This window comes from Carlito syrichta, unplaced genomic scaffold, assembly GCF_000164805.1.
Source record: "Carlito syrichta isolate Samal-C Ts95f unplaced genomic scaffold, Tarsius_syrichta-2.0.1 Scaffold316401, whole genome shotgun sequence".
Classification (NCBI taxonomy): domain Eukaryota; kingdom Metazoa; phylum Chordata; class Mammalia; order Primates; family Tarsiidae; genus Carlito; species Carlito syrichta.
In genome coordinates this window covers 165,110-188,592 of record NW_007260497.1, presented here as the reverse complement: position 1 = coordinate 188,592, position 23,483 = coordinate 165,110, and the positions used below count along the sequence as shown (strand labels likewise).

The window sequence follows — 23,483 nt, the reverse complement described above, 5'->3', positions numbered from 1 at the left end:
CCTGCGGGCTCAGGCAATCCACTCACCTCAGCCTCCCAAAGGCGTGGGTTTACAGGCTGAGCCACTGAGCCTGGCTGTTTGTAGATATAAAATAAGCACTGGATTTTGAATACTTAACACACAACAAAGTAAAATATCTCACTATTAAAATATTGATTACTCGCTGGGTGTAGTGGCTCATGCCTATAATCCCAGCACTTTGGGAGGCGGAGGCAAGAGGGTTGCCTGAGCCATCGGGTTTGAGACCAGTGGGCGACATGCCGAGACCGCATCTCTAAAATAAATTTAAAAATTAGCTGGGCGTGTTGGTGCATGCCTGTAGTTGCAGCTACTTGGAAGGCTGAGACAGAGGATTGCCTGAGTCCTGCAGGTTGAGCCTGCAATGGCCATGAACATGCCACTACACTCCAGCCTGAACGACAGTAAGACTCCAACTCAAAAAAATAAAAATAAATAAAAATGATTATTCCTTGAAATGTGTTTAGGTGTACTGGATTAAATAAATGTATTCTTAAAAGTAATTTTCTTTAAAAAACTTTATCACTACTAAAAATTTTAAAATTACTTGTGGCTTGTACTCTCAGTATTTTTTCTATTGGATAGCTGGCTTTACATTCACTGGCTTTCTCAGTGGGGTTCCAGAAGAGAATGGCCAAGGCATCCTTAATCTGTAATGCATTGAGCTCTGTGCATTGAGAATGGCACTAGTAGCCGGGCTCGCTGGTTCAGCCTGTAATCCCATGCCTTGGGAGGCTGAGTTGAGTGGATTGCCTGAGCCCGCGGGTTCGAGACCTGTCTGGGCAACTTGGCAAGACCTCATGTTTACAATAAATCAAAAATTAGCCGGGCATGGTAGCGTGTGCCTGTAGTTCCAGCTACTTGGAAGGCTGAGGCGGAAGAATCGCCGGAGACCAGCGGGTCGAGGCTGCGGTGGCCGGGAGCAGCCACTACACTCCAGTCTGGGCCACCGAGTGAGACTCCAACTCAAAAAAAAAAAAAGAGAATGGCACTAGTTGCAAACTGCCCTTGGGTTAGAATAAGGAAGCCCTGTTGGGAAACCTTCAGACAGAGACATTAAGAAGTGGGATGAATGAGAGGCAGGCCTTTTCATGAAATGGGGAAGAAGGGCAGTTATACAAGGAGTGGTGGGAAATGCAAAAATCTGAGGAGTCCTCAGCTTACTTTAGGAAACAGTCTGCGAAGGGGGCACCAACAAAAACCTGGAATTATCTTTTGGAGAGCAGGCCCCTTTTAGTACAGGTTTCCCCCACTAGGTAAGTGTTCTAGGAACCCATCAGCATCAGTGTACCAGTGAGAGTCTATGTTCAGCTTCACTGATTTTTTTTTTTTTGAGATTGTTTTATTGTGTTTGCCCATTGCATAGTGGGTGACTTACAAGTGCACCTGCCCATACCATCCTCAGTATTCAGCAGTTTTTGACTAAAGACATAGCATGACCTTTTTGTCCCACCCTCTCTATTCACTTGATTTCGCTCCTAGTGACTTTTTTGTTTCCCTGATGGAAAAAAATCCTTGAAGGGAAAAATGTTTCCCAGGTGGAAGAGGTGAAACAAAAAATCACAGAAACGCTAGAAGGCATCAAAATTGATGAGTTCAGAAAGTGTTTTGAGTTGTGGAAAAAACTTCTCAATAGATGTGCTGCATCAAACGGAGAGTACTTTGAAGGTGACTAAAGTTTAAACATGTAAGAATACACAATTAAAAAAATACATTTTATATTGGGGGGGTTCCCCCCTCATATGTGAGAACTGATTACCTGGCTAGGTGCTGTGGCTCATGCTTGTAATTGCTAAGACATGGAGTTCAAAAGTAGCCCTGGCAACATAGTAAGACTCCATCGCAAAAGAAAAGAAGAAACTGATTCCCATTTAGCTACTCATGTTCTGGTTTTATAACCTTTGGCGAGTGTGTGGGGCGTAGTTGTGCCCAGTTTTTGTTTGGTTTTGGTTTTTGTTTTTGAGTTGGAGTCTCGCTCTGTCACCCAGGCTGGAGTGTAGCCTCGATCTGCTGGGCTCAGGCGATCCTTATGCCTCAGCCTTCCAAGTAGCTGGAACTACAGGCATGTGTTACCCTGCCTGGCTAATTTTTTGATTTTATTGTAGAGATGAGGTCTCACCAAGTTGCCCAGGCTGGTCTTGAAACCCTGAGCTCAGGCAATCCTCGTGCCTTGGCCTCCCAAAGTGCTGGGATTACAGGCTTGAGCCACATTGTCTGGCCTAGTTGTACCCAGTTTGCAGATTGTTCTTGTAAAGCTTATGACTTCACTCAGATAAGAAAAAGGGCATTTAGTTGATTGCTTTTATAAATGTAGGATTTCATACCAGATAGGATACATTTAATAGAGAGGGTGTTTTCTAAGTTTACTGTTAATCCTTACCTCAGGCATATGTTGAAACAGATTCCAGTCTTGCCTCTGTCTTCTCCAGTCAGACTGTCCAGGTGGGGACCTGGGAATGTGAATTAGTAACAAGTTTCCCGGGTGACTTACTGTAAGAAGTGTTTGCCAGATATCCCATATACCATTCAAATCCCCTTAAAAAATTGCTTGGAATAAGTTTATTGACTTGGTAGAGCTGTGAATACCCTAGATTGTACAGATCTGATAGGGAACAGGACCTGTTTAGAGATGCTTATTTGTATTTGGGTTTGATTTGGAATATGTATAATCTCCAAGTTCCTGCCATTTGGAACAATATAATGTCAGTATACTGGGAAGATTGAACACAGGAAGAGCCAAGGAGCCCAGCATTCTCATCAGGTTTGCCTTCTTGAGAAGCTCATTCCTGGCTTTTGTTCAGACATGGCGGACCTGAAGCTGTGGTCTTAGATGAGTCTTTTCTCTCCCTTTCCCTTTTCTTCCTCCTCCCTTCTCTTTCTTTTCTCCTCCCATTTACTTCCCTTCCTCCTCCTCACTTTCCCTCCTGCGTCCCCCCCCCCTTTTCTCTTGCTCAGATCCTTTAGCCCTGCCTTCCTGCCACAACTTCCTGTTTTCTTTTCCTTTTTTTCTTTCTTCTGCCTGCTTTGGATTTTCATCTTTTCTAATTGGGAGAGAGCTTCTTAAGTGTTAGTTTAAAAATAAAAAGTGAGTACTTTCCAAGGGTTTAGCGTCTGCACTGCTAGATTATGCCAGAGCTGGGTTTGCTAAATTATGTCAGCAACTTTGCCTAGAATATTGACTGTCTAATAGCAATCTTCTGAGATTTTTCTGAATATTTTTAAGAATATGTAAATGTTGGCATTCTTTTTGGACCCTCAAAACTAGGACCAATGTCAAGATAACTAATGTAGTAAGTAAAGATTGAAAACTGTAGCTGGCCAGGCGTGGTGACTCAAGCCTGTAATGCCAGCACTTTAGGAGGTAGAGGCGAGAGGATTGCCTGAGCCCACAGTTGGAGACCAGCCTGGGCAACATGGTGAGACCTCTTCTCTACAATAAATGAAAAAAAAAAATTAGTTGTGCATGGTAGTGTGTGTCTGTGGTTCTGGCTACTTGGAAGCCTGAGGTGGAAGGATCACCTGAGCCCAGCAGGTTGAGGCTGCAGTGGCTGGGAGCGTGCCAGTGCAGTCCAACCTGGATGACAGAGTGAGACTCCAACTCAAAAAAAATTAAAAAAAGAAAACTGTAGCTGGGTCATAGGAGAAACCAAAAAAAAAAAAAAAAAAGATTCAGAAAGTTGGTCTGCAAGGTATCACCATCTCCCATGCCCTTTTGAAGGTCTATTTAAATGCAGTAATGTTCATATATATACCTATATATGTTTTATTTATATATAAAATTGAGAGATTTGGCTCTAAGAAATTGCATGTTTCTTTTTTGTGTGGTTTTATAAACATTGTAGCTGTGGATTCAAACTCACAAACTTTACAGCCGATAACACTGGAATTGAGAAGGCGGAAAATATCAAAAGGAAGTGAAGTCCCTTTAAAACGTCCTCGGCTTGACAAAAATTCATGTGAGTCTCCAGTTTGCATATGTATGGGTAGAATTTTATATTGTTTGTGCCATCCTCTTCTATATTCATTCTGCCCCCATTACTTACAAGCTTAAAGCTTGTTTTTGGTCATATGAGCTAATATAAATGGGATCAGAAGGAGTTTTTGCTAGAAGAAAAATAAATTCTAAAGCACAAACTGTATTAATGTTGGGTTCAGTGGTATCATCTCCATATCTGTAAACTACATTTGATTTGAATTTCACTGGAAATTTCATGACTTAGAAGAAGAAATGGATTTCATATGCTTAGTGAAGCTGTAAAAGTACTATTTATTGATTTTAAAAAATACTCTGTTGGCTCCAAAAAGGATTTGTGATGGCTCTATGTAAGTCTCTTATATACCTTATTGACTTTGGAAGTTAGTATATAGATTTTATATCGGGAATCCTCAATATAGAAATTAGTTGTCAAGATTTGGATGTGGTCTGGCACATATGAATCTTTAAAGAAGCAAAATTCTACTTTGGTAGAGAAAGTTTGCCCTTACTTAAAACTATAAACTAGGAAAGGATTTTTCCTTTTATTACTAGTCTAACGTTCCTGAAGTCTCTCTGTAAAGCACTTATAGAGGCAGCCAGCCCAGCAATCTGTACTAGCAGAGTTATTTCTTCTTGTTAGTCTCTTGACTACAGCTCTCTTAATGGTTTAATAGCCCAAGAAAAGTCAAAAAACTACTCAGACAACACTGACAAAGACTTATCCAGGAGACGGTCCTCCAGGCTGTCTACAAATGGGACCCATGAGGTTCTAGATCCTGACTTGGTTGTATCAGATTTGGTTACTACGGATCCTTTGCAAGACACACCATCTAGTACTAAAGAATCTGAAGAAGGTGAGTCAAAGTCTGTTTTGGAATTATCTTGCCTGTCTGGTACTTATCTAGTAAGGACCGGTGTACTGCCTTCCACACGTGTTAGGTGGTCTTAAGCTATTGAATGGGTTGCAGTGTTTTTATAATATATTGTCTTTATTGATGATTCAATCAGTAGACAAACTTTTTGGATGTAGTTTTGGTTGGTTTTGCTTAGATACTGCTGACTGTTAGTTGAAGGTATACTGCTTGAAGAGCCCTGCCTTTCTGGTACCATCTCACTCCATTCCTCTATCTTTTTATTTATACTTTATCATTTCCTCTTTTCACTTTAGCCTCTTTCTTTGAGATACTCACAGGCCAGTCCATATGTGCTGGAACCTGTGAATGTTTTCTTGTTTGTTTTGAGATGAATGGCGTCCTGTAAAATGTCCTTGACTTTCTTAGACTGTTGTGAGACTTTGGGTTCCCAGATTATATACATATGTATATAATACAAGCTTTCTTTTTTTCCTTCTAGGTCAGTTGAGATTGCCTTCGGAACCTGGCCAGGTCTCATCTGCACTGACTTGCCTCTCCTTTGGGGATGTTTTGGGGTCTGCAGGCTTGGAGTTGAATTGTCAGTCAATGGGAGAAAACACTATGAAAACGGAACCGGCTTCTCCTCTTGCTGAATTACAAGAGATTTCTGCTGTGGAAGGTTCATATTTAGAATTAAATTAATCCTCTTCTTATATATACTTTTGCTTCTGCTTTAATTGTAAACTTAAAAAAAAATTAAGCAGGGCATGGTGGCTCAAGCCTGTAGTCCCAGCACTTTGAGAGGCAGAGGCGCAAGTATTGCTGAACCCAGGGGTTCGAGACCAGCCTGGGCAACTTGGCAAGATCTCACCTCTACAGTAAACCAAGAAAAATGAGCTGGACATGGTGGCATACGTCTGTGATTCCAGCTACTTTGATGACTGAGGCGAAAGGATCACCTGAGCTCAGCAGGTTGAGGCTACGGTGGCCATGAGCGGCCACTATACTCCAGCTTGGGTGACAGAGTGCGACTCTGACTCAGAAAACAAACAGACAAACAAACAAACAAATTGACTTCTTGGCTGGGCATGGCTGTAAACCCAGCACTTTGGGAGGCCGTGAGAAGAATGTTGAACCCAAGAGTCAGAACCAGCTTGGGCAACATAGTAAAACTCCATCTCTACAAAAAAATTAAAAAATTAGCCAGTCATGGTGGCATGTGCCTCTAATTCTAGCTACTAAGGAGACTGAGGCAGGAGGATTGCCTGAGCCCAGGAGATCCAGGTTACAGTAAGCTATGGTTGTGCCACTACACTCTACCTTGAGCAAGACTCTGTCTCCAAAAAAAAAAAAAAAAAATTGGTCTGGCACTGTGGCTCAAGCCTGTAATCCCAGCACTTTAGGAGGCCGAGGTGAGAGGATTACCTGAGTTCGTGGGTTCGAGACTAGCCTGGGCAACGTGGTGAGATCTCGTCTCTTCGATAAAACAATTAGTCGGGCATGGTACTGTGCATCTGTAGTTCTGGCTACTTGGAAGGATGTGGCGGAAGAATTGCTGGATCCCGATAGGGCTGACGCTAGGATGGTCATGAGTGTGCCACTGCCCTCCAGCCTGGGCGAAGAAGTGAGACTTCAACTAAAAATAAATAAATAAATAAATAGACTTTTCTAATGATGTTTTTTCACCTTTTATTAATAATACTCCGTTATTTTAATGCTATGTGTCTTTCATATTTGACTTGTTATTTGTGTTCCCTCTCTTCTTTACTTGGCTAGTATGGCCAGGACTTTATCAATTTTGTTGATAGTTTTAGAGAACTAACCTTTTGCTTGAATTTTCTCTTTTGTTTGCCTTTTCAAAATGTCATTGATTTTTGTTTTGATTTTCATTATTTTCTTCAACTTTTTTTTTTTTTTTTTTTGGAGAGATGAGGTCTCGCTAAGTTGCCTAGGCTGGTCTCGAACTCCTGGGCTCAAGCAATCCACTTCCCTCAGCCTCCCAAAGTGTTGGGATTACAGGCATGAGCCACTGCGCTTGGCCTCGTTTTCTTCAACTTTTTCTAAAAACTCTAGGTAACTGATTTTAGATCCTTCTTCCTGTGTATATAAATATTTAAAGTTATAAATTTCCTGCTAAGTATTGCCTTGACTTCATCCTACATATTTTGATACATGATATTTTAATTTTCATTCATTTAAAAATATATTATTCATTGGTTGATCATGGGTTAATTAGAAGTGTGTTGTTCCATTTTCAAGTATTTGGGGTTTTTAGATACCTTATTGTTACTGATTTCTTTTTTTTTGAGTTGGAGTCTCACTCTGTCACCCAGGCTGGAGTGCAGTAGCACGCTCCCAGCCACCGCAGCCTCAACCTGCTGGGCTCCTGTGATCATTCCGCCTCAGCCTTCCAAGTAGCTGGAACTACAGGCGCATGCTACCATGCCTGACTAATTTTTTGATTTATTGTAGAGATGAGGTCTCGCCAAGTTGCCCAGGTGGATCTCAAACCCGCAGGCTCAGGCAATCCAGTCACCTCGACCTCCCAAAGCACTGGGATTACAGGCTGAACCACCGAGCCCAGCCTGTTACTGATTTCTAATACAATTTCATTGTGGTAAGAGAGCATACCTTATACCCTATAGGATTTCAGTGTTTTTACATTTACTGAGAATTTTTTTTTTTTTTTTTTGAGTAGGCTTCTCACTCTGTCACCCAGTCTGGAGTGCAGTGGCAGACTCACAGCCACCGCAGCCTCGCCCTCCTGGGCTCAGGTCATCCTTCCACCTCAGCCTTCCAAGTAACTTGAACTATATAGCCAAGTGCCACCATGCCCAACTAATTTTTTGATTTATTGTAGAGATGAGGTCTCACCAAGTTACCCGAACTGGTCTTGAACCCGTGTGCTTAGGCAATTCTCTCACCTTGGCCTCCCAAAGAGCTGGAATTATAGGTGTGAGCCACTGTGCCTGACCTGTTGAGAATTATTTTATGGCCCAGCATATGATCTGTTTTGGTGAATGTTCTGTATACACTTGAAAAGAACAATGTGTTCTACTATATTGTGTGTCTGTTCTGTGTTTGTCAACTAGGTCAAGGTAGTTGATGGTGTTTTTCTGGTAAATATCTCCATTGGTTTTTGTGGGATTTTTTTCTTGTGTATTTCTATCAATTTCAAGAGAAGTGTGTTAAAATCTCTAACTCTATGGTTGTGCCTGTTTCTCCCTTTAATTCTGTCATTTTTGCTTCATGTATTTTGAAATTCTGTTACTAGGTACATACATATTTATAATAATTGTTACATCTTTCTGATGTATTGCCCCTTTATAATATGAAATACCACTCTGTTTGATAATAGTCTTTGACTTGAAGTCAACTTGGTCTGATGTTAGCATAGGTACTGAAGCTTACTTTTTTTGCTTACTGGGTGCTTGGTATGCCTAATTTTCTCTCTTCTTTTTTTTCTTTTTTGAGTCAGAATCTCACTCTTTTGCCCAGGCTGGAGTGCAGTGGCTCGCTCACGGCCACCACAGTTTCAACCTGTTAGGTTCAAGTGATCTTTCCCCCTCAGCCTTTCACGTAGCTGGAACTATAGGCATGCTCCACCACACTTGGTTGCTCAGGCTGGTCTCAAACCCATGGGCTCAGGAAATCCTCTTGCCTCCACCTCCCAAAGTGTTGAGATTACAGGCGTGAGCCACTGCGGGCCTGACAGTATTTCTCTTTTCTTTCAACATAATTATGTCTTTAAATTCAAATTATGTCTCACCTTGGCCTCCTAAAGTGCTAGTATTACAGGCTTGAGCCACCATGCCCAGCCTGGTGAAATATAAGCTTTTAGCTATATTTCATTGCATTATTTTAGTGACTTTTGTAGGGATTATGATATATATCCTTAACTTTACAGTTTACTTAGAGTTAATATCAAAACACTTTATGTGAAGTTCTTTTCTCATTACTGTATTCAACTAGTCTTTAAAAAAAATAAACCGGGCATGGTACCTGAACGCCTGTAATACCAGCACTTTGGGAGGCAGATGAGAGAGGATTGCTTGAGCCCACAGGTTCAAGACCACCCGGGACAATTTGGTGGGACCTCGCCTCTACAATAAACCAGAAAATTAGCCGAGTATGATGGCGTGTGCCTGTAGTTCCAGCTACATGGAAGACTGAGGCGGTAGGATCACCTGAGCCCAGCAAGTCAAGGCTGTGGTGGCAGTGAACTTGCCATTGTACTCTAGCTGGGCGACAGGGTAAGACTCCAACTCATAAAAATAAATAAAAAAATAAAAGCAGAAAGCCTAGGCATGATGGCTCATGCCTGTAATCCCAGCAGTTTGGGAGGCAGAGGTGAGAGGATTGCCTGAGTTCATGGTTTTGAGACCATCCTGGGCAGCATGGTGAAACCACGTCTCTACAATAAATACAAAAATTAGCCAAGTGTGGTTGTACAGGGCTGTAGTTCTAGCTACTTGAAAGGCTAAGACAGAAGTATCCCCTGACCTCAACGGACTGAGGCTGCAGGGGCTGTGAGTGTGCCATTGCACTTCAGCCTAGGCAACAGAGTGAGACTCTGACTAAAAAAACAAAAAAAAATCAGAAAAAAGGCCAAAAAACTCTATATAAAAGGCTGTTTAGTTCCATTAATCTCTCCCATGTTGTTGATGTCATATGAGTTACATGTACATATGCTGTGAAATCCATGATATAGTATTGTAATTTTTGTTCTAAATAAATATGTATTTTAAAGACAGTAAGACAGAAGATATAGCTGGTTTTTTTGTGTGTGTGGAAGTTTCCCTCTGTAGCCCAGGCTGGAGTGCAGTGGCACACTAGTAGCCACTGCAGCCTCCACCTCTTAGGCTCAGGGTATCCTTCTGCCTCAACCTTTCGAGTAGCTGGGACTACAGGCATGTGCCACCATGCCCAGCTAATTAAAAAAAATTTTTTTTGTAGAGACGAAGTCTCACTCTATTTCCCAGGCTGGTCTCAACCTCAAGACCACAAGTGATCCTTCCATTGGTTGACTCTTTTGTTGACTATGGGCCATATTTTCTCCTTTTTCCATATGCCTAATGTTTGTATTATAACCTGGACGTTGTGACTGAAATGTCGTAGAGCTTGGGTTATGTTGTATTCCTAAGAATACTGATTTCTTTACTTTTAAAGGGTAATTTGCTTGACTCAACTCAGTCCAAATTATTTTCCTTTTATAGTGGTCAGTAGCTGAAAAATTTCTGTTCATTCAGTCTTTTAGCCTTTGTGTGGGTTGCTTGGAGTTCTCTCCCTTTAGTGATCGACTAAGATTTAGACAGAGTTTTTAAGCAGATATTGGGGTGACCTGCTTGTGGCTCTCCTTTTTAGGATTTTCCCTTTCTCTTCACAGCTGTTGCAGGTACACTGAATATTGTTTTAGGTTTCTTTCACCAATAAGACTAAAGGTTTCTCTCTGAGTTATAGCAATCTGGTCCTCCTAATTGGGGTCTGCCTTTGGACAAAAAGTCTTAGAAAACGGGAAACTCATATAGTGATCTTTTTTTCCTTCCCTTATTCCAAATGTTTGACACCTCACCTTTCTCTGCCTTCTTTTTGTTTCTCTCCAGTGTCCTTAAATATTTGTTTTTTACTTAGTTTTTTTTTTTTTTTTTTTAGTTGGAACCTCACCCTGTCACCCAGACTAGAGTGCAGTGGCACGCTCATGACCACTGCAGCCTTGACCTGGTGGGCTCAGGTGAACCTTCTGCTTCAACCTTCCAAGTGGCTTGAACTTTAGGAGTGTACCACCACGCCTGGTGCATTTTTAAAAATTTGTTGTAGAGATGAAGTCCTGCCAAGTTGCCCAGGCTGGTCTCAAACTTGTGGGCTCATGCAATCCTCTCACCTCGGCTTCTCAAATTGCTCAGTTTATAGGCATGAACCACTGCACCTGGCCAAATATTCGTTTTTTAAATATTTTTTTTGCAGAGTATATAATGGTTGTGTACAGAGTGGTTGTTACAATATGAGCTACTCTGTTACTGAAAGAGAAACCTTCATCGTATGTTAATACACAGCCTTAAGAGATTGTATATATTTATGGTCACACACACACATTTTTTTTTCTCACATAGTGATTATTTGTTGCATTGAAAGCTATTGAATATAATTGGTAATACAGATTCTTCACTTTGGTAATGTTATGTTTGTGGTAAATGATCAGAGTCCAGGATGGCCCTGACCATGAATAATTTGAATAATTCTTGATCTTTGTCTTCTAAAGTGAAGAATACATAAGGCTCTTATTTTTACTTTTCTTTTTTTTTTTTTTTGAGTTGGAGTCTCACTCTGTCACCCAGACTAGAGTGCAGTGGCCGCTCCTGGCCACCGCAGCCTTGACCTGCTGGGCTCCGGTGATCCTTCCGCCTCAGCCTTCCGAGTAGCCAGAATTACAGGCGCGTGCTACCACACCCGGCTGATTTTTTGATTTATTGTAGAGATGAGGTCTTGCTGCCCAGGCGGGTCTCGAACCCGCGGGCTCAGGCAATCCACTCACCTCAGCCTCCCAAAGGCGCGGAATTATAGGCTGAGCCACCGAGCCCGGCTACTTTTCTTTTTTAAAAGCAGTGTGTGAGGCCGGGCACAGTGGCTCACACCTATAATCCCAGCACTTTGGGAGGTCTGAGGTGAGAGGATTGCCTGAGCCCACAGGTTCAAGACCAACCTGGGCAACTTGGCAAGACCTCATCTCTAAAAAAAAAAAAAAATAGTAGTATATGAATAACATATGCCGATCATAAAAATCCAGACAATATGGAGATATTAGGAGCAAAAGCAAGAGACTTTCTCTGTTTTTTTCCCTTGAGTTCACTTCTGTTAATAGCTTGTAATCTTTCTTGATTCTTTTCTCTGTATTTACATAGGTAGGGAAACAGTGTTTATTATTTTTAGTGTAATTGGGATAATTTTAGGTTTATTCTTCTCTCATTTATTTTTATAGTGTTTATCAAGATCTTTCCACGTCAGTACATTTGCTTCATTCTTTATAATGATTGAATAAGTTATCTCTGTTAAGAATGTTCTGGCTGGGCATGGTGGTTCAAGTTTGTAATCCCAGCACTTTGGGAGGCTGAGGCGAGAGGATTATCTGAGCCCAGGGGTTTGATACTAGCCTGGGTAAGTTGGCGAGACCTCGTCCCTACAGTAAATAAAAAAATTAGCTGGGTACGGTAGCGCACACCTTTAGTTCCAGCTACTTGGAAGGCTGAGACAGAAGGATCGTTTGAGCCCAGCAGGTCGAGGCTGCGGTGACTGTGAGCGTGCCACTGTACTCCAGCCTGGGCGATAGAGTGAGATTCCAACTCAAAAATTAAATAATAATGTTCTACTATATATTTATTAGTTTCCCTCTTGATGGACATTCAGATTGTTTCTGAGTACTCAGTATATTAAATAATGATGTAGTAGAATTCCTTGAACATATATTTTTGATAACTTGGTGAATATTCCTATAGGTTATGTTTTCTTGAGTGTTGCTGGATTCAAGAGAATTCACATTTTAAATTGCATTGCCAATTCACCATCCAAGAAAATGTGGCTGAGTACAATGGCTCATGCCTGTAATCCCAGTACTTTGGGAGGCCAAGGTGAGAGGATTGCCTGAGGCCAGGAGTTCTTATTTTGAAATAATTTGAGTCATAAAAAAGGTTGGAAAACAATGGTTCAAAGAGTATACCTTTAACCAAATTCACTAATGGTTAGCAATTTATATTTGCTTTATTATTTTATTTTTTAAGGTACTTTTTCTGAATTGTTGAAAATAATTTCCAGGTCTCTCTCCTTAATGCTTTTTAGGAAATGCTATATTTCCTGTAAACAAGGACATTCTCCTACATTACCCCAATTTAATTATCAAAATCATGTCCTTTAGACTTTACCAGGGACTTAATTGAGTACCTTTTACCTCATTGTGGTGGTGATCTTGTCTTCATTCAGTATGCTTTTTTGGGTAATTTTTTAATATTCATAAATTTGAAAAGAATTCTAGAAAGTACAAGAGTAATGCAACTGGCATTCTCGACTTCCGATAACCCAGAACTGTTAGTATTTGATCTTGAGGGACTCAGGGCCGACCGTATCATGACCTGCAAGGCCCTGCTGCTTCTGGCCACCTGTTACCTCTCCTTCCTGTTGATTCTGCTGCAGCCATAAGGCCTCTTTGCTTTCCTGTGGGCACAGCAGGTACACTCCTACCTCTGGGCCTTGTTCAGTCACACTTTTATTGAATAGTTCTTATTTCCAGCCAGAGCTAATAAATCTACTGGCAAACTTATTCTGTCAGTAAGGTGATGGGTTGTATTTATTTATTGGGTCATTCATTCAACAATTACTTGAGTATTTCCTATGTGCCAAAACCTTGACTGGGAGACGAAAGAGCTGGAGAGTATAGGAAAATACACAAAAATGAATAACTTGTGATCTTCTTGACCTCAGGGAGGCATTTACTTTTTTTTTTTTGGAGTTATAGTCTTACTCTGTCGCCCAGGTTGGAGTGTAGTGGTATGCTCACAGACACTGCAGCTTTGACCTGCTGGGCTTAGGCGATCCTTCTGCCTCAGCCTTCCAAGCAGCTGGAACTACGGGTATGTGCCACCATGTCTGGCTAATTTTTTGGTTTATTGAAGAGATGAGGTCTTGCCATGTTGCTCAGGCTGGTCTCACACCCCTGAGCTCAGGCAGTCCTCTCACCTCTGCCTACTAAAGTGCTGAAATTATAGGTGTGAGCCACCGCGCCCAGCCTGGCATTTACATTTAAGAATGGGTTGGTCTTGATACTTCAGTTGATAAATGGTAAATAGCATTATTGGTTGATCATTACCTAGCTTAAATATTTCTGGATCTGCCACAATATTGCAACTCATTTTCCAAACAAAGTTTTAAGTGTGTCCTGTTTTCTAGTATAGTCATCTCCGTCCCCCCAAGATGCCTGTTGAATATGGAATGTTAAAATATTAACATATCCAGATAAAGAATCTATTTTGAAGATTATTGTGAAAGGTATTTTAATATGTCTTCTAAGACATTTAAAGTTAAATCACACCAGTTACTCATTAGTTTTCTTCATGGAAAAGCAACATGATATGAACATGAGATCACTCCAGAGTATGTGTCATGTCATCATTTTTGTGTCATAAGGAGAAAGTAATGAAAGATTTTGCTAATGTTTAATGTTTATTTATTTATTTATTTTAAGTTAGAGTCTCACTTTGTTGGCCAGGCTGGAGTGTAGTGGCACACTCATGGCCACCCTAGTGTTAGCGTGCTGGGCTCCAGCAATCCTTCTGCTACAGCCTTCCAAGTAGCCAGAGCTACAAGTGTGCACTACCACGCCCAGCTAATTTTAAAAAATTTATTGTAGAGACAAGGTCTTGCCAAGTTGCCCAGGCTGGTCTTGAACCCACGGGCTCAGGCAGCCCACTTGCCTTGGCCTCCCAAAGTGCTGGGATTACAGTATAAGCCACCAAGCTCAGCCAGCTCTTACCTTTTGTTAATTTCCTCTGTTGACATTCTGTTTTTGATTTCTGAGATTTCTGCTCTTTATTATTTTTTGTCCTTGCTTTAGGCTTAAATTGCTATTAATTTATTTTGGGGTTTTTTTTTTTTTTGGATTCAGGGTCTCACTTTGTTGTCTAGGCTGGAGTGCAGTGGTTCGATCACAGTTTACTACAGCCTCGACCTTCTAGGCTCAGGCTATCCTCCTGCCTCACTCCCCCCAAGTAGCTGGGACTACAGGTGTGCCACATGCCTAGGTAATTTTTAAACTTTTTTTGTAGAAATGAAGTCTTGCTATGTTTCCCAGCCTGGTCTTGGACTCCTGAGCTCAAGCAGTCTTCCCGCCTTCACTTTCCAAAGTGCTGGGATTACTGACATGACTCACCGTGCCTTGCCTTATTTATTTTTTATTTTTATTTGATTTTTTATTTTAAAGATGTTGGGTACAATTCAGAGTTAGTATTTTTAATTTTAATTTTAATTTTTTTAGTTGGAATCTCACTTTGTCACCCAGGCTGGAGTGCAGTGGCACAGTTACGACCAACTGCAGCCTCAACTTCCTGGGTTCAGGCAGTCCTTCCACTTCAGCCTCCCGAGCAGCTGAATCTGCAGGTACAATCCACCACACCTGGCCAATTTATTTTAATTTTTTGTGGAGATGAGGTCTCACTATGTTTTCTAGGTTGGTTTGGAACTTTTGGACTTAAGCAGTTCTCTTACCTCGGCCTCCTAAAGTGCTGGGATTACAGATATGAGTCATTTCGCCTAGCCAAATGTTGGTTTTTATATGAAATTTGAGTTTTTATAATCAAACATTCATTAAGAACATTCAGGCTGGGCTCAGTGGCTCAGCCTGTAATCCCATCACTTTGGTAGGCCGAGGTGAGTGGATTGTCTGAGTCTGCAGGTTTGAGACCAGCCTAGGCAACTTGACGAGACCTCTTCTCTACAATAAATAAAAAATTAGCCGGGTGTGGTAGCGCACGCCTATTGTACCGGTGCTTGGAAGGCTGAGGTGGAAGGATCACCAGAGCCCAGCAGGTTGATGCTAGGGTGGCTGTGAGTGTGAGCCTGGGTGACAGAGTGAGACTCCAACTCAAAAAAAAAAAAGGATCTCTTTTCACTAGAGCCTCAGACTCCTGGGCTCAAGTGATCCTCCCTCCTCAGCCTCCTGAATAGCTGGGACTTTGTGCCGCCACCACACCCAGCTAATCTTGATTTTTTTACTTTTTGTAGGGATGAGGTCTCACTCTGTTGCCCAGGATAGTTTCAAACTCCTGTAATCAAGTGATCCTTTCGCTTTGGCCTCCCAGAATGCAAGGATTTGGTGTGAGCCACCATGCTTGACCTTTTCTATAAATTTCAAAACCGGCTGGTCATGGTGTCTCATACCTATAATCCCAGCACTTTGGGAGGGAAAGGTGAGAGGATTGCATGAGCCCTTGAGTTTGAGAACAGCCTGGGCAATGTGGCAAGACCTCATCTCTACAATAAATTAAAAAATTAGCTAGGCGTCATGGTGCGTGCCTGTAGTTCCAGCTGCTTGGAAGGCTGAGGCAGTAGGATTGCCTGAGACCAGCCAGTTGAGGTTGCAGTGGCTGTGAGTGTGCCACTGCACTCTAGCCTGAGCGACAAGAGTGAAACTTCGACTCAAAAAAAAATTTTCTTTTCAAAACTAATGTATGCTAGTAAAAATTAAAACCGAGTACCTAATGTAAAAAGAAATGAAAAGTTCTCTCTTATGTGGCCTCTCTTGAATGAGCCACTGTACAATTTGGTATGTGGTTTCATCCAGACATCATTCTGTGCTTATAAAACATACATATACACATAGCTTTTAAAAAGCACAGTAATGGGTTCATACCCTCATCTTCAGTGGCTTGCCATTCTCCATGTTCCTATCTCCTTTCACAATCACATAGGATTTATTTTGGCGTATGAATATTGTATAATTTATTTAGTCCCTGCTAAAGGATATGTAAGTTATTTCTAACTGTTTTCTATTCTCATAGTTTTAGAGATAAAGAGCCTAGTATTTGTCTAGAAGGAGTGACTTAGCCAGAGTTGCACACTTGCTAATGGTCAGTAATGCAGAGTATGTAACTTGTCTTCCAGATGAGTAACTAATTCTGTCTGGTGAGATACTGGTTGCTATACAGATCAAATGAAATGAGCGGAGTCCCTACCTTTACGTACATTACACAGTATGTGATTCAAAATTACCACTGCGTTCCTGACCTTTTCTATAAATTTCAAAACCAGCCAGGTATAGTGGCACTCTTTAAGCAATGTGTTTCAGAGTAAGAGGCTTAGCAGAGTAGCAGTGTGAGGTACAAGTGATGTCAGTTCTCCAGGACAAAGTGGTACCTTTGGAATTCTTTAATTTGAGGGGAGAAAATATGTTGATCTGGAAACTTAATGGTGTTTGTGGTGTTTTCTTGGAACAAGGGATTAGAGATGGGTACGGGAATATCTGGAAAGATTGCTGGGGGAGAGGGAAGCTTGTTGAGAACGCATCCACCAGGAATGTATTATGTAAATAAGCAGGAAATAGGGAGGGCCATCATCATAAACTTCTAACCAGGTGCCTGGAGGCCAGCATGCTGTGTTAGTCACTCTTTAGTTATGACTGTCCTGAGCAGGTGCTACAGTCCTGGAGTTTCTAATCTGACATGGAATCACTGTCTGAGAAATTGGAATGAAACAGGTTGGTGGGCAGCAGGAGGAGTGCAGAAGGCAGCGCATCTAGTCCAGAGCAGAAGATAGCTAGTTGTTCCAAACCCAGCTCTGGCACTTGAGGCAGCTCTGACACCTTGTGGAATAAATGCTTAGTGATTTTTGTGGAGGCCAAACGCATACATTTGCATTCCAGGGGATAGACTTGAAATGTTTACTAGGACTGTGTGTTGACAGGGTTAGATATTTTAATCTTTAGATATTCTGTGGCCTCAAAGTATTTTTCTCGCATATAGATATCATTTTTCCCTGCATATTTTTTTTTTTTGAGTTGGAGTCTCACTTGGTTGCCCAGAATGGAGTGCAGTGGCCGCTCCTGGCCACCGCAGCCTCGACCTGCTGGGCTCCGGTGATCCTTCCGCCTCAGCCTTCCCGAGTAGCCGGAATTACAGGCATGCACTACCACGCCCGGCTGATTTTTTGATTTATTGTAGAGATGAGGTCTCGCCTGCCCAGGCGGGTCTCGAACCCACGGGCTCAGGCAATCCACTCACCTCAGCCTCCCAAAGGCGCGGGATTACAGGCTGAGCCACCGAGCCTGGCTCCCTGCATATTTTTTTTTTTTTGAGTTGGAGTCTCACTCTGTTGCCCAGACTGGAGTGCAGTGGCCGTTCCTGGCCACCGCAGCCTCGACCTGCTGGACTCCGGTGATCCTTCCGCCTCAGCCTTCCAAATAGCTGGAATTACAGGCATGCACTACCACACCCGGCTGATTTTTTGATTTATTGTAGAGATGAGTCTCACCAAGTTGCCCAGGCAGGTCTCGAACCCATAGGCTCAGGCAATCCACTCATCTCAGCCTCCCAAAGGTGCGGGATTACAGGCTGAGCCACCGAGGCCGGCTCCTGCATATTTTTATGTAAGTTTTAATTTTGAAATAATTTCAGATTTAGAACCTGATATGGTGGCTCATGTCTGTAATCCTAGCACTTTGGGAGGCTGAGACAGGAGGATTTCTTGAGCCCAGGAGTTCAAGACCAACCTGGGCAATATAGCAAGACCCTGTCTCTACAAAAATAAAATTAAAAATATTAAACACAATAAAAAAGAAATAATTTCAGATTTATAAAAAAGTTAAAAAAATAGCCAAAATAATGATCTTTTACCATTCTCTAGGTTGGAGAATATGAATTCCCCAGTTGTTAGCAATTTACTGTATTTATTTTTTTCTAAAGTATGTATTTTTCAAATTGTTTGAAAATAAGTTACAGTCCTTTAGCTCTAGATACTTCAGTGTGTATTACCTGAAAGCAAGGATGGTCTCTTATATTTCCACAATATAATGATCAAAATCAGGACCTCTTTTTTTTTGTTGTTGTTTGGAGAATCACTCTGTTACCCAGGTAGGAGTGCAGTGGCACGCTCACAGCCATTGCAGCCTCCACCTGCTGGGCTCAGGCGATCCTTCCATCTCAACCTTCCAAGTAGCTAGAACTACAGGAGCACACCACCACACCTGGCTAATTTCTTTTTTGATTTATTGTAGAGATGAGGTCTCACCAAGCTACCCAGGCTGGTTTCGAACCCTGGGCTCAGGCAGTTCTCTCACCTGTGCATCCCACAGTGCTGGGATTATAGGCGTGAACCACCATGCCCATCTAGGACCTCTGTTAAACTTCTCCAGTTGTTCTAGTAGTGTTTTTTATGGCAAAAGGGGGGAGAAAATTCTTTTATTTCTGGTCAGGATCCAATGCTGGAGCACACATTGAATTTGATTGTCATGTTTCTTTTGTCTCTTTTAATCTGAAACAGATCTTCAGTCTGTTTTTCATGGCCTTGACATTTCTGAAGAATTTGATGTCCCTCAATTTGGGTTTTTCTGATGTAATCTCATAATTAGATTTAGGATATTCACTTTTAGCAGAAATACCACACGAATAATATATTCTTTTCAAGTGCATTCTATCAGGAAACACATGATAACCTGTTTGTCCCGTTTACTGGTGATGTTAACTTTGATCACTTACCTAAGGTAGTACCTACCAGTATTTTCTGTTGTAAAGATATTATTTATTTAATAATGAATATGTTTCCTGTGAGAAGACGCTTTGAGACTATGTAAATGTCTTGTTTCCACATCAAACTTTCACCCATTATTTTAGCATTCACTAATATTTCTTGCCTGGTATCCGCCTAATGGTAGTTTCTCCCCCCGCCTCTTTTTTTTCTTCTACCAAGTGGTGATTTCTTTTTCTTTTTTTAAATTTAAAAACATGGACTGCTTCACAAATTTGCATATCATCCTTGCACAGGGGCCATGCTAATCTGTGTATTGTTCCAGTTTTAATATACGTGCTGCTGAAGCAAGTACCAAATGGTAATTTCTAACTCTCACCATTCCTTCAACATTTATTAGCTTGTTTTCTGTTATAAAGAGTAGCTTTTCCGTATTTCCTCCTTCTCTTCCTTCTTTCCTTTTTTTTCCCCACATGGATTCTTGCTTCCTTCTGTAGATTATAATCAGTTTCTATCATTATTTATTTATTTATTTATTTATTTATTTTTCCCCCCACACCTCAACCTGGCCTATCATTATTTATTTTAATACTCAGACTGTCCCAGATTTGGCCGGTGGAGCCCTTCAAATTGGCTTCTAAGTTCATCATTCTTTGAGCATTTTTTTTTTTTTGAGTTGGAGTCTCGCTCTGTCACCCAGACTGAAGTGCAATGGCCGCTCCTGGCAACCGCAGCCTCGACCTGCAGGGCTCTGGCGATCCTTCCGCCTTAGCCTTCCAAGTAGCTGAAACTACAGATGCGTGCTACCATGCCCAGCTAATTTTTTGATTTATTGTAGAGATGAGGTCTCGCCAAGTTACCCAGGCAGGTCTCGAACCCGCGGGCTCAGGGAATCCACTCACCTCAGCCTTCCAAAGGCACGGGATTATAGGCTGAGCCACGAGCCCGGCTGAGCATTTTGTTTTTTGAGTTGGAGTCTCACTCTGTCACTCAGATTGGAGTGCAGTGGCCACTCCCAGCCACTGTAGCCTCAATCTGCTGGGCTCCAGTGATCCTTCCTCCTCAGCCTTCCAAGTAGCTGGAACTACAGGCGCGCGCTACCACACCCGGCTCATTTTTGATTTATTGTAGAGATGAGGTCTCACCAAGTTGCCCAGGCGGGTCTCGAACCCGCAGGCTCAGGCGATCTACTCACCTCAGCCTCCCAAAGTGCTGGGATTACAGGCTGAGCCACCGAGCCCGGCCTCTTTGAGCATTTAAAAAATTTTCTGGCATATATCTGTTCCAAGCTCATTTCGTACTTAGTCAGCCCTGGAATCATTTCTCCAAGAAGCCATGATTTCTTTTAAGTGGAGAATTATATTTAAGAAACTAAGATCTGGGTGCTAGGTATGCTCATTGCTCCTGGAGCAGGCAGATAAAATGTGACAATGTGTATATTCCTCCTTGCTACCTTCCTTTCTGACTCAAGCCTCTCTCCACGGATGACCACTATCAGTAGTTCTTTTATTCTTCTGGTTTCCTTTCTATATATTTTTATAACAAATATATTTTTTCACCTATAACCATAAATGGGATCATATTAGCAACTTCCTGTTTTCATTTAATATAGAACTTGAAATTATCTATATTAGTAAATATGGAACTGCTTCATTCGTTTTTTTTTTTTCCAAGTCAGAATCTCACTCTGGTTTGCCCAGGCTGAAGTACAGTGGCACACTCACGGTCACCGCAGCCTTGAATTGCTGGACTCAGGCCATCTTTCTGCCTCAGCTTTCCTAGTAGCTGGAAGTACAGGCATGTGCCACCCAGCTAATTTTTTGATTTATCACAAAGATGAAGTCTCACCATGTTGCCCAACCTGGTCTTGAACCCGTGGGCTCAAGCAGTCCTCTCGCCTCCTCCTCACAAAGTGCTGGGATTACAGGCATGAGCCACCATGCCTGGCCTGCTTCAATCTTTTTAATGACTGATTAGAATTACATAATTTAGCCGGGCTCGGTGGCTCAGCCTGTAATCCTGTGCTTTGGGAGGCTGAAGTGAGTGGATTGCCTGAGCCAGTGAGTTTGAGACTCACCTGGGCACCTTGGCGAGACCTCATCTCTACAATAAATCAAAAACTAGCCGGGCATGGTAGCGTGCGCCTGTAGTTCCGGCCACTTGGAAGGCTGAGGCAGAAGGATTGCTGGAGCCCAGCAGGTTGAGGCTGCGGTGGCCGGGAGCGGCCACTGCACTCCAGTCTGGACAACAGAGTGAGACTCCAGCTCCAAAAAAAAACAGAATTACATAATTTAAGTCAGGAACAGTGGCACCTGCTTGTAGTCCCAGTTACTCAGGAGACTGAGGTGGGAGGATCGCTTGTGTCCAGGAGTTCAAGGCTAAAGCGTGCTATGATCACGCCTTTGAATAGCCATTGCACTCTAGCTTGGGTGACCTGGGTGACATAGCAAGACCTTGTCTCTAAAAAAGCAAAAAAATACGTAATGCGGACTTGGTATAATTTAACTTTTCCATTTGTGGACATTTTGTTTATTTTTCTAGTCTCAGAATTTGACTGAGACATTTAAACCTGTTCATGTTGGCCTATAATCCCAGCACTTTGGGAGGCTGAGGTGAGTGGATTGCCTGAGCCCATGAGTTCGAGACCAGCCTGAGTAACTTGGTGAAATCTCATCTCTACAATAAATCAAAAAATTAGCTGGGAAGGTGGCATGTGCCTGTAGTTCTAGCTACTTGGAAGGCTGAGGTGGAAGGATCACCTGAGCCCAGCAGGCCGCAACTGCATTGCTGTGAGTGTGCCATTGCACTACAACCTGGGTGATAGAGTGAGATTCCAACTCAAAAACCATAAATAAATAAAAATAAATCTGTTCATGTTTCCTTTTGATTGTTTTTTGTTGTGTCAAAGATGAGAAAGCACAGACCTGAAAAATATTTTTGAAATACATGTCAAAAAGGCATCAAACTACTGGGCCACAAGGTGTCATTGCTGACAAGAATTCCAACTGTGTTGGACTTGGTGCTGAGAGCCACAAGATCACAGAAGAAGTGACTCTTTTCCTCTGGCTGGAGAAATGACAATGAGATCCAGGAGCAGATGCTAAATGCTGGTAGTGAAGTGCAGTAGATAGTCTTGTGTGCCAGGAGTATGTGGCGTGTGGTCCCTTAGATCCAGGGCCATCTGGATGCCTTCCTGAATTTGGAGTGAGGTAGGTCTGGACAGAGGCTAAAACTTGTCTGAGCCAGGGAGGAAGGCAGGGAAAGGGCACAAGCTGAGCAGGGATGTGCACTGCAAGAGCATGAAGCAGTTGCTGTGGCCAGCAGCTGCTGGGGCAGGAGCTTAGGCTCATTGCGGATTAATGGGAAATGAATTTTGAAAGCGAGATGGTCCTTAAACTGATGTGGGCCTTGAATGCCAGGCTGAGAATTGCCAGCCAGACTGAATATTATCATAGTCTTCTTATCATAGTTATCTAATTGTGAGGTTTTCTAATACTGGCAATGGGCATACAGAAAATTAAACTGAACATTTATTTCTAAGCCAAGTTTCTGAAAACATAGTTTAAAAACCTTTATTAGTATAGAAATAATGTATGTATGCTATAAAATAAAAGTATAAAACATTACCTAAGTATGTAGAAAATGAGAGGACTGCGGGTCCCGCTCTGTATTATTTGTTGTTGTGTAACAGTATTATCACAGGCATAGCAGCTAAAACAATGCACTTATTTTCTCGCGGCTTCTGTGAGTGAGGTGTTCATAGCTTAGCTGGGTCCTCTGCAAGTTTATAATCAAGGGCTTGACCAGGGATGTGGTCTCATCTGAAAGCTCTCCTGGGGAGGGCTCCAGGCATACTGGGCTGCTGGCAGCATTCAGTCTTTGCAGGCTGTCATACTGAGGGACTTGGCTTTTTCCTGGCATTCTCAGTTCCTTGCCTCATGGGTCTCTCTGTAAAGTAGCTTGTAACTAGCAGCTTGTTTCACTAAGACACTAAGAGAGAATACCTATCAGCCAGGCATTACAGTCTTATATACTACAATCACAAAAGTGACATACTGTCACCTTTACTATATTCTATTGGAGTTAAGTTAACAGGTGCTACCCATACTCAAGAGTAGGGGATAATACAAGGACATGAATACCAGAAGGCAAGGATTATTAGGAGACATCTTAGATTGTATATCCATCCCACTTACCCCTAAGAAGGTAAAGAAAGCATTCATTGGAGTTACCATTATTAAAAGCAAAATCTGTGGACCATTCTTCTCTGCATGTGCTAAAGTATAGTAATAATTTAGGTGTGACAAGAGCAAGGGCAACTCTTGGGATTTTGAGCTGGATATTCAGGAGGGAGAGCTGTGCTTTGTCTTGATTTCTTCCTAATAGTAATTCAGTAATCTGTTCAACATGAGGAA

At 42.1% G+C, this 23,483-nt stretch overlaps 1 protein-coding gene across 1 annotated transcript in view; it reads left to right on the top strand.

The window, feature by feature from the left end:
* The window catches only part of PHF20 (PHD finger protein 20), a 164,940-nt gene that overhangs the window by 74,850 nt on the left and 66,607 nt on the right, over positions 1-23,483 (top strand). The window contains exons 7-9 of the mRNA XM_008074342.2: positions 3,861-3,974; positions 4,669-4,848; positions 5,348-5,527. Of these exons, the coding sequence (XP_008072533.1) occupies positions 3,861-3,974; positions 4,669-4,848; positions 5,348-5,527 (474 nt within the window). The remainder of the gene's footprint in view (positions 1-3,860; positions 3,975-4,668; positions 4,849-5,347; positions 5,528-23,483) is intronic.